Raw genomic sequence first — 12,142 nt, 5'->3', positions numbered from 1 at the left:
ATTAGTGAGGTCCGGAAAGACTATTTCTCACACACACCGAATTCAACATGTAAATGGGGTCCACAGGACTGAAAAAACGAGAGAAACTAAGCATGAGAGAATATGAAAATGTAATGTCACGGTTGTCCTGTCCATAATAATTGCAAATCATGATATTATTCTGATTATCATCGATGAATATTCTTAAAACTTAAAACTTGCACTCCAACATACGGGAATCACAGGAAGGACAAATATCTTTTTTTTTTGTTGTTGTTGTTGTAAAGAGAGCCACTGACGTAACTTCTACTCACTCAACGCTCCACTACCTTGGTTCCTCAGCAATGCAACCGTGTTAAGTCGATTGAATGACTGATTGACAAGAAAATCAATAGACAGGCAGACAGAAAATTCCATCCTTTGTAGTTATAAACTCGTGTCAAAAATAGTTCTCTGTATTTGATACGTTTGCGTGTGTGTATGCCAAGGAAACACTTGACCAAGGCACGTGGCTGCACTGTGTATATCACACACTGTATTGTGAAGACTGAACCTATAAACTTTTGAATTTGATAGACTCCTCAAGCAACACACCGCCTTACCTTCTTTTTGGCCGATCATTATTAGATTGGGGCTATATTTGGCTCCATCCAGACATAATGTTTCTGCATAATAAACACACATTCCTGGATTCGGTGTGTAGGACTGAAGATCTTCTTGAAACGTGAGGGTGTTTTAACAATCTTTACTCTCATCCTTATCTAGTTAGTTGGATTCCAGGGAGAGTCCAGACAGGCGGCAGAGGAATGTATTTTGTCTAATAATTGAAGTAAATCCTAACATTAACGGTGAAATGTGACCTCCATCTGAATGGGATATTTTGATCCCTTACTCGTTGGTCTCGAGGTACCGAAGCACTTATGGCATGTTTTCACTGCCTGGAGAAATATACCAGATTGTGATAAGGCTTTACTTAGGAATGAAGTTGGTATATCAGGGTCCTGATAGGGCTCGTGGATCCACGATAGAGACAATTAGAAACAGATTGAGGCTGCGGCCTGTACAACAAGCTTGTCATGATTTTGGAAAGAGGTAGATAACATGTTTGATCGTGGCGCTTCATTTTATAGATTTGACTTTCACTAAAGTGTGTCAGACTTTTGTCACTGTCTAAATTCAGTTCACTGAAACGGGACAGTTGGTGTTCCTTTCTGTAGTTATTTAGGGTTTTCAGGCCATACTTAGCTTTCTGGTTGTGTTTTTGTTTACAATGACGTGCTTTAGAGTACCAAAAATCTCTTTTTTTTTGTCATGTGCACAGTCAACATTTTTGCGATATTCACCAAAGTCAGAAGTGGTTTATAGAGCCGGTGATATTGGCTGACATTGACCTATCACAAATATATTGGTATCGGCATATATGTTGCCTAATATGTGCTGATATACAACTTTTATTCTTAACATACATAATGTATGTAACAATGTAATGTAAACATAATGCAAAAAAACGTTTGCATTAGATTGTTTCAGCTAACTGATATTGGAGAATAAAGTTTTTTGTTTAATTGTAATATATTCTGCCTCCATCACATAACTTTGTGTATGATCTATGATAAAGTAATTCAAGGGATCATTCCAAAAAATTTGCATTTAAGTATTCATTCTCTGTATACAAGACTATCGGTAGATATCGACAATGGATATATATTTTTTTAACCCTAAAATTTGTATTGGCAGTGGTCCCAAAAATCCGGTATTCATCAGGCTCTTGTGATCAACAATAAAAAATTCAAACAGCACTGGTATTGTCACTGTTGTCTCTGATGTTTTACCTCCCAGTGACTCTGGGAGGAAAATAACATTAATCTTCTAAACTCATTTTGGCTCCTCTCTAAGGGAATCCACTCAAATGATTCTGTGTCTTTGTAGGCGAGATCTTTTATTAACCGTCGTAATTTTAGAAAATCTGTTGTGTTCATATAATGGCTCCAGTGGGATGAGCAGCTGTGCTGAATTGGGACAGATTGGGAAAGGAGATGATTAATCGTCCAAACATTCATTAAAGTGTATCTCCTCTCTGGAGTCAAAGGAGGATGTTTAAGATTTTTGGGGGCTGAAGCGATGACTTTGTCTGATGCAAGAGTTTTATCTTGGCTATTTTCATTTTCTAGGAGGAACTAGTTCAACTTTCAAGCCTATTTTCTGATGCAACCCTCAAGTGAAAATGGCAAAATAGAGTGTACATCCATAAACTTACATAAACAAATTAAATTTAAGTATGCATAACTCAGTATTGTACTGTACTATTTATGTTGGGGTACATCAGTTATTTTTGGAGAATAACACGTATGATACCACATGCCAGACATGTCCTGTGCAACGTTGAGGCACATGATGTATTCGCAAGCTAAACAAGGAGCTCAGCAGAGTTGGCAGGCTCTGCAGTACAGTTCAAGATCTGTAGTCGATGGCACTGTGTTGAACTCTTCGACCGAAATAGCTTCTTTTGTTTATGTTGCAGGGATCAAAGAGTATTGAGGCTGATGGAGATGAAGATGAGGAGGCTGAGGAGGATGGCCTGATCCAGCCAGCTCAAGTGTTTGCACCAAAAAGTCTCATTCTCGTGTCCAGGCTGGATTATCCCGAAATATTCCGGGTAATAAGACTCCATATGATTAAATCTTGATTAAAAAATATTTTCTGTCTTGTTCAGATGGAATACTCTGAATTTTTGTCAGATCAGTGCTTTCATCTTGCAGGTCTGGGATGACGTTAATCTACTTTGTACTGTCTGCAAAACAGGCCCTTAAGTGTAAGCACGCACTTAAGTTAAGTAAATGAGACAAAGAAGCACAAGCACCTCTGATGTTTTCACTACAGACTGAGTTGATCAAAGCTTTTACAGGCTCACGGTCAGCCTTGCTACGTTTGTTTGTTCCTACACGTATGCAGGTGCTATTAGAATAAACAGCGCTATCATACTTTACCTTAATGTGTCAGAATAATCGAAAGTAAAGTCATTATTGTTTTATAGCCCAGGGGCCTCATTAGACGAAAAAAGGTCCCCAACTTTTTGACCTATTATAACAATAATTTTGAAGTTGCGAAAATCGTATTTTTCCATTACAGAAGCAGTTCATTAACTTGTGGCTGTGTCCTATCCTATCTTACACATCCAATTGTGTCTTAAGAAATCCTGAATGGAACTGAAAGCTTAATTCTTCAGTCAACATTAGGCTCCTCATGCCTATGTCTGTGTTTTAAAATGTACACAAGGCTGCCTATATCCATGACAACAGCTGTGTCACTTCGCTTGTCATTGGCTGGCTAGCTTGCTTTAATCAACGAGAAAACATGGGCGCTCAATCTCATCTACAGTGAGTCAGAGGCATTAATCTTGTCGTGGAGGAGAGGATTTATCCCAGTAATACATGGGCCCCGAAATTTTAAACTAACAGGCTAACGTCAGTGTTAGCTTCTGTTCATTTAAGTGTTCATGTTGTTCTCCATTTTAGTTGCCATTGTTATACAGAACTAAAAACAGAGGTTATTTTTGATTTAGGATAGGATTTTTGCCATCCTTACTTAGCTTTTTATAACCAAGGAAATTCTCTGGGATGACTTTGTAACAGCTTAATTTATAGGAAACAGTTTCTATAAAACTAAAAATCCTAAAAACTGAAATGCAGGCCCCTTCAGATATTTGTTAACTAAAGGGTCACTTGTTTGACCATGAGCTGCAGTGCTGATGCCTGTATAGTTATCCTCTGTATGTTTCATAGTGTGATGTCTTACTTGTATTTCACGTTTTGTCCTTTCAGGGTTGCTTGGGTCTCATCTACACAGTGTACATTGACAGCCTGAGTTTCCCTTTAGAAAGTCTGGTGGCCAACCTCTTTACATTCCAGGTTCCTGTTGCTGGTGGATCCCAGGTACGTCTTAACTAAGACAAACTACACCCAAAGTACCACAGTCTACAAGACATCTCGCTTTTCATCTACTGGCCTGTTCCTCACAGATTCAGACCAGACTGGAAAAGATTCGTGTTGATACTAAATGATTTATGTCAGCTGTGCAGCCAATCAGGAATGTCGTGTTCAGATGGTGCGAGAGATTGTTGTCCAACCACAGGCAGTAATTTTCTAATACATATTCGTCATTTTTTTCCATCATGTTACTCCTAGCAAAATGCCTCAGCCCAGACGAGTGTAGAAGCGAGCCGAGCTCGTAAACTGTGTTTATAACTGTTAAGGGAAATATATATTTAGAATGTCAACGTGTTTAGTTACTTAATATTTTATTTTCTGCAGTTTGATAGCCAAATGTCAGAAGGTGAGGCTATAAATGCAGTGAATCAGGCAATGTAGATTACTTACTTGCATCTTAATGATTGAAACTGTGCCAACTCGAAATATATATTATATTTACCACTGCCACTGAGGAGAAATCCTCATCAGATCCAAAATCAAAATCCGAAATCAGATTAGGTTTTAAAAGATGGCTAAGGTACTATACGAGGAAAGAATTTGGCCTGTTCCCCATCAAGACACCACTTCACATCCTGAGTCCTTGAGTCTGCCTTTAGCCAGAACCTCAGCAGTGGAACAGACTCGTTTGTCAAAACGACACTTGTTAAACATACGAGTATGTCATGAATTGTATGATTGAAGACCCGCTACCTTTGATTTTCCATTTGATTGATTACATTTTTACATCTTAAAGGTCTCTATAGCCCTTTTTACATGTCTTAGTACCACATAATGTGAATCACAAAACATTCTAAAGAATATCAGCAGTTTGACTTGACTAAAGGCACATTTCAGCAGCAATTCCACACTATGACAGTAGGTTTTTTTAATTATATTTTCTTAATGAAAGGATCTTTTTAGAGGATATTGACGCAGTTGTACCAGTCACATTTTGGTGAACATGTAATTGAGGTTTCCCTTGCTCTATGACACGCAAAGTCACTCAAGTGGCCCTGCGGCTGCAATGAATAGCATGTCTCCTTTATGTGATACAGTTGCAGTACATCGGGTTATAAATCTTAATGGATGACTTTCAGTTGCATCACTGCTTGGCCCTGTGGACACGATGGCAGAAGAACATTTTCCATGACTGTATTTCTGACCTTAAGTGCTTTTTGTTTTTCTTTACAGAAGCTGTTTAGCCTGGGAGCAGGAGACCGGCAGCTCATCCAGACGCCTCTAAATGACACGCTGCCTGTCACATGCAAAAGTGTGGCTCTGCTCTTTCAGCAGCTGGGTGGGTCCATTTACTTTTGATAACTACTAACTAGTAATCATAAGACAGGAAGTGACATGATGAGTCAGATTCTGACTTGCTGAGTGAGTCTGTGTTGTGTAATTTATTTGTTATTAACATCCTGTCGTAGAATTTCTTGATTGAACAACCGTTTCCTGCTGCAGGTTATAGAATAGAATTACTTTAATGATCCCAGACTGGGAAATTATTTAATTATGTAAAGGTTGTCACGTTTACAAAATAGCCTGTTTAGGTTTTAAGACATTTTTTATTGTTGGTTGTTATGATCTGACAGAGAGCACTAAAAGAACATCTGTCTTAATCATATTACTGGCATTATTCATCATTAGCAGCTTAGCCACGTTTTACATTCATTCAGTCCTGATCCTTTTCAGATTTTTAAAGGCTCAGTTCTACTTTGCTAATCACATGGTGGTAAACTACAGCACTGTAGCACTTGTACAGTCAGAAGACTTTTGCAATGAACCATTAAGAACTTGAGTTAATTCTACAGTAAATGTGTCTGAGGCAAGATTATGGTGGTTTTTCGCTTTGTCCCATCAGTGTTTCTGTACGTTTTTGTGGGCTACAACGAACACATGATGAAGATTTGATGCAGTTTGCTGGTCTCACGTTGCCATGTTTGCTCAAAACGACTGTAAAAAGATTAGCACAGGCAATACGTGCTTTGTTAAAGACACTCTATGCCTGATTCCCCATGACTCATAGAGTAGTCAGACCGTGATAAGGGAGTGTACCTTTCACTTTCATCAGCCTTCGGAAATCACAGCTTTTGATAAATCATGAACTGAGCTATTGTACAATGTATTTTTAGCCTTGTAATTCACTCAAGACGAATCAGGCTTAGTTCAAATTTTGTAACCCTAGGCGTACATCTGTAAGAGCTGAGAGTGAAATTAGATATATTTCACCTGAAATTTGATTTGTAATGGAAAGTTTTTCCTCATTCGGCCTCATTTAATTAGAAGAATGTGCTTGAAAACAGAGTGGATTTTATTTCCTGAGTGTATTCACGCCATCTGTTTGTTTGGACAAAGTGGTGAACATGCACATGGGGGGTGACTTGCACGATACACATGTGATCAGGGTTATGTGGAATTCATGCATTTGTAGCCAATCTGAATACAAAAAACAAAACAATCTCAATATAATACCGAGACATTGCCTGTCATTCTTTGTAAGCCTGTTTCGAAGACTGTTGAAGCAGCCACAGGGCCATAGTAAAGTGTGTTGGAAAGGTGCTCAATATGTGACATCTTTGTAAAATGCACCAAGTACAGGCTGCTTTAGTGCTGTGACCATCAGCTGCCAGGTGTTAGCTCAGGCAGTCACTACCACTCTCATGTCTGTATGTTAAATATAAGGCTCCAGCCAGGAGGTGGTTAACTTAGCTTAGCATTATGACTTAAAGTGAAGGGGAACATCTAGCTGTGAAACAACAACCTGTCTGTTACACTTGTGCACAGATTGAGCAAACAAGACATAACATGTTAATTAATAAACTTGAGACAGGCAGATGTTTCTTACTTTGTTAGTTTTTTCTTACTTTGTTACCTTTGGACAGACCTGGGCTAGCTGTGTTCTCCTAACCGTCTCCTGGGTTTAAGCCATATATTGGGTGTGCAGACTTCACAGTGATTTCAGTCTTTTCATTTAATTCTTGACAAGAAAGTGAGCAATTCTAGTCCCAAAATGTTTTATATTGCTTCCTACATTGATTGTATTATTACATCAATTTATGCATTCTGCACAGGTTAACGTAAATTAGGACCAGCAGGACTGATGTATAAAACAGTTGGTATTCTCTTTAATCGTGCTTTGATTAAAGAGGCTCTGTGGAACTTCTGTGTTGTGCTGGAAGCAGGTTGTTAGTTGATGTTAGCGGACTCCATTTTTAAGCTTAATTCAGCTACTGTTGCTCTCTGTTAGTGGAGCGGAGATAGGCACTGAGACGAGTCGCTTGGAGAATTTGCATTGAGCCACATGCTTTGGTCTCTTGTGGAAAAATCTAACCCTTCATGAAGAAGTTGACAGTCCAGCAGTATTGAACAACTGGAATAAATCATTTTCATGCTTATAAAAAACAATAGAGAGATGGAAAAGGTCTAATTTTCTATGTCACGTTACATCCACTCACATATGACAAATAAAAAAGTGATTCGTATGTGTAAATTGCTGCAAATTAATCCAAAGATCACTTTTATCTCTTGATATGATATTTGTTTTTGATTGTGAAGCAAGACAGATGTACTGGAACCTCTGAATGTGAGTCTTCATGGCATAAAGAGTGAAAGTGACTTAGAGTTAGACACTGAGTTAATCATTCTTGGTTCTCGTAACTGACTGCTTTGCATGCTGACAGGAGGGTAAATATCACAAGTCAGCTGATGAGCTACTCACAAGCAGAGAGAACAAGTGCATGGTCTCCCTCATTAGGTCATCCTCATGTCCATATGTGGACTGGCTAGTAGCTGTGCAGGCAGGAAGGTCAGCAGCACATTGCTCTGTGTGCACAGGTCACTGAAGTCACCAGTGAGGAATGTGTGTTAAACATGTCACTCTGCAAAGGAAGTACATCCCTCCCAGGGTCAGATAAAACCGGCCACCAACAGCCCTGTTGTTTGTTGTTTGTTGCTTTTGTCTCTTCTGTTGTCCGGGGATATTCTGTCACTTCTTATTTAGGGCTCGGAAGTATGTGGCTATTTCCATGAGATATGTAAACACCTGAATCTGTGGTGTGAGTGTAAAACCAGAGATAATATGTTAATAGAAAGCAGTGCTACCAAAAATAACATCAGAGCATTTGGACCTACTAAGTCGATAAAAGATGAAAAAAAACTGAAGCCATTTGGTTTGATTTTGTTGAGGCTGGTGTTTAGTTTCCTGTTTACCACTAAAGTGCTCGACTCAGGCAGCCAAACGTCCAGACTCAGCGCCCCCAGTGGCGCGGATACATGTCTGCCAGTGTTCCTCTCTCTTTATCACTACAATGTGTGATGAATTGGTCTGTCAGTTGCTCGATAGGAAACAATAACAGGAACTGTAAACTTAGAATTCTTCCTGATTGTCAGATCGGTATTTGAAATATTATTTATACTGTATGAGAGTGTGTCATTTCCTTTTGTTTTCCAGCAGATATTTGTATTCCGTGTTTAATGCTAACTTTTAACCATTTCCCTTGAAATGTCTGTTTTTGTCCTACACGTTGAAGGGAGGGAAAAAAACATAACAGTGTGTGTACAGGTCTTAGGGGGGTACTACTGTATGTGTGAATTATGTAGCATAAAGCCTTTTGTGGCTCCAGAGGAATCTGTAGGCCTGTAGTGTCACTCAGTGGCAAGTTGCATTGTGGGTAATGTAGGCACCATGTTTTGATATGTTTATCTAACATTAAACTCCTATATCACTGTTGGACTCATGATGGACAGTTTAAAGACAAATGATAAAAAGTGGTACAGATGAATCAGAGATATCACCTTTTCCTATTCCACACAGTCTTCTTCTTTTTCAAAACCTGGCACCTACATTACCCACAATGCATTTGAATCTTTGAGTGACTTCACTGGAGTCAATTTATCAGATCAAGGTTTCGCTCACTAATCCCCATACAGACATGTGTTTGCCCCATGTGGTGGAAAACACAGACAAGTCACCAACCAAAAACAAAGACACACTGTAGAGACATAATTCACATAATCGGTTTATTCAGTGTGAGGCAGAAGCAGCTTATGCAGACAACGAATTATTCTCTTCTGAAATAAATTGTGTTACCAAAGTACTTCCCTCGACGACACAGCTCATCCTCCTGAATCTTCAAAGTGAGATCAGTACACCAGTGCACAAACATTGCCACCCAGTCCATAAGTAGCATTGGTATGGTTGTTGCGTAACGCTGCCAATATTCTACAGAATATTGCATGTTTTGAACTGCAGCAATCAGTCTTGAAGCTGTTATGCATCTGAACAGAACTCCCAGATGAATGTTGTGTATTCTGATATGTGTCCACAAATAGCCGCGGATGTTTGATGAATGATCTGGAACTATATGGCCGTCACATTCCAACAAATACCTCATTCATTTCATCCTCTCTTGTTTTCTCGTTCCAGGAATCCAAAATGTTCTAAGCCTGTTCTGTGCGGTTCTGACAGAACACAAGGTTTTGTTCCACTCCACTAGTTACCAGAGGCTCGGAGAGGCATGTCGCGCCTTGGAAGCCCTCATGTTTCCCCTTAAATACAGGTAAGTGTGTGTTGGAACCCAGTGGCAGCGCAGAGTCTCATGTGACTTTCCACCGACACAGTGGCTGGTGTCATGACTTCCCTAACCTGTGATTCGGCTGATGATTAACATTACGTTTAGTTCAAGGAATAAGCATATCTGTCTGAGACGATTCCACTTCAAGATAAAAGAAAATGACCTTGTTTAACCTTTGCAGATATAGTTAGTTTTGAATTTATCCACTCACTTTTAGAATTCACTTCTCGTAAAACGCCCTTGTACAGTAACTGACTTCTCTTTTTAGAATAAATGCATGTATATTTATCCATCTTGTGAAACTATCCTCGGAGGGAGTTTTAGGAGAAGTTATTATTTTCTGTGGTGTAGAATTCTTTAGAAATTACTTCAAAGCCCAACAGGACCACAAGTTGTTTGTCTGGTGAGACGAAAGAGAACACAACACAACAGGTGAACAACAGAAGGAGAACATACATACAAGAAGACGACAGGCCCTTTTCACAGTAGACATTCTGGCCTGTCATTGTAGAAAAAGCTCAGGTGTTACTCATATCATGAAAAACCTCTGTTGTATTTCATCTGCGACAGTCAGCCTGTATGCATAATATCAGGACCTTGTATTTCCCTTCAGTGATATGTCAAAATGTCCTCCTTGAAAAAGGAGAAGGATATATTAATGACATCATGCATGTGTTGTGATGATAGTGTGATAAAAGATTCATAATAGATTCTGTTTGAGGGGTGACTAACATCTGGAAGAAAACCGAAGAAAAGAAAGAAAGAAAGAGAAGTCAAGAAATAGAAAGAAAACAGTTTGATGAAATGTGTTGGAATTGGGTCTTTGTAACTGAGCTGTAGAAAGTGTACTGTACACTGCCCCTCTCAAACAGCAAACTGTTTCTGTCCTTAAATGTTCAGTATTGACCAAATCACTAAAACATGTGGCATGTAGCTGGGGATCAAACCATCAACCCCCTGCTTAATGAATATTATACAAGTACTTCCGACCAAGCGGTGTGATTGGTCAACCAGACATTTAGAACGTGTTAAGTCGGCATGACGGCACGCCTTACTCTTCAATAAAAATCTTACTCCACCATTTCCAAGGCAACATTGTAACTTCCAAATCTGGAACAAAAGCATATATATAATAATTTGTGACAAGGTCTGAGAGGGATGTTTCTGAAACATTTTTAATTTATAAAAATTCACCAGAAACCAAGGTGGTCCTCCATAGACTATGACCTGCTATTTGGCTAATTCTATCAGCTGTTAAAGTCAGATATTATGATCTTCCATGTCAATACATGACAAGTTTGCAGATGTAGCAGCTGAATTTGTTCTGAACGCAGCACTGTCATGCCCCAAAAGATGTTACAGCCCACCCTCTCATGTAATATTGCTTAAATCCACTCTACCTCCTAATCTAGGTGCCCCAGTGTCTGAATATTTTCCCACGGTGTCTCTTGTCTCTGTGATCTGCTGTGCAATGACATCACAGGCAAATACTATCAATCATAAGAAGAAGAATTAGAATAAGTAAATACCCCTAATGGTTAATTTTCCTGTACTTTCTCTGCAGTTTCAAAGTGCATGTGTTTTATGTTCAAAACAAGCCTTCCATTAGTAACAAATTAATGGCACAAAATCCTGGTACGGATGAGTAAATAGGTGTTACAGCAGGCCGATATAATACATAAATATGTTCATGTTTTTTTCTTGTCCTCAAAGGCTGCTTTGAGTCAGTAGCTCAAAAGTATGAGATTAGAGTTTCACTGTTGTAGTGAAATGAAATCCTTCTTCCTGTTTGACGATCATTTCCTCATTTTTGAGTCTTGTCTCCTGTGTTATTTTACTCAGTTTACACTTCCATGTCCATGCCAGTAGATGGTAGATTTGGCAGATTAGTTTTGTTACATGATGATGCTGTAAAAAAAAATCCCAAGGCTTGTTAATGACATTGTTGCCAAATTTACGAAGATCCCGTGAATACCACACTAACTTATTATCTTTTATCTGCTCTTTTATCACTTAATGAGAGTTTAGTCATTTGAGTTTCATAATAGCTTACACTCAATCGCATAACTTCCCTGCAGGGATGCCCACTTATTGGGTAATTCTTCCACATCTGTCCTCCTCAATTTTTTTGTACATATTATATGTATTCACTTATAAATGTCCTCTTTTGTTTTCAGTTACCCATACATCCCTATTCTGCCTTCGCGGCTGTTGGAGGTGTTGAGCTCACCCACTCCCTTCATCATCGGAGTACACTCCATGTTTCAAAGTGAAATCCAGGATCTGGTGAGTGCAGATGTGGCACCCAGTAATCTGTCTTACTTGCGTGCAGAACATACTGTATATCATACATTGTTGAAAGCTTGTAAATCATTAACTAATAATGGAGTTTATTCTGATGACGTCAAAGTGAGGATCGTTGTGGCATTGAAGGATTTGTTCTGTGTGCTGACCTGGAGAGTGTAAATTTAACAGACGTCTTTGTTTTCAGGAAGTTTTTACTCATGAAGATGAAGTAATCTGCACTTCAACGTGATGTTTATTTAGCTGGTTTCGGCTGAACCTCGTCAGACATGCCTATTGTTACGCTCAGTACTCCCGCCAGCTGCAATCAAACCACCT

General features: G+C 39.0%; 1 protein-coding gene across 2 annotated transcripts in view; it reads left to right on the top strand.

Moving 5' to 3' along the window:
- The window catches only part of sbf2 (SET binding factor 2), a 101,310-nt gene that overhangs the window by 34,601 nt on the left and 54,567 nt on the right, over positions 1-12,142 (top strand). For both annotated transcript variants that reach the window (XM_030414115.1, XM_030414114.1), the window contains exons 4-8: positions 2,501-2,635; positions 3,801-3,911; positions 5,139-5,244; positions 9,373-9,505; positions 11,698-11,806. In XM_030414115.1, the coding sequence (XP_030269975.1) occupies positions 2,501-2,635; positions 3,801-3,911; positions 5,139-5,244; positions 9,373-9,505; positions 11,698-11,806 (594 nt within the window). The remainder of the gene's footprint in view (positions 1-2,500; positions 2,636-3,800; positions 3,912-5,138; positions 5,245-9,372; positions 9,506-11,697; positions 11,807-12,142) is intronic.

The sequence above is a fragment of the Sparus aurata genome, chromosome 4 (genome assembly GCF_900880675.1).
Source record: "Sparus aurata chromosome 4, fSpaAur1.1, whole genome shotgun sequence".
In the NCBI taxonomy this organism is placed as follows: Eukaryota; Metazoa; Chordata; class Actinopteri; order Spariformes; family Sparidae; genus Sparus; species Sparus aurata.
The sequence above is the reverse complement of the archived record's forward strand: the minus strand, read 5'-3'. Positions and strand labels throughout refer to the sequence as shown.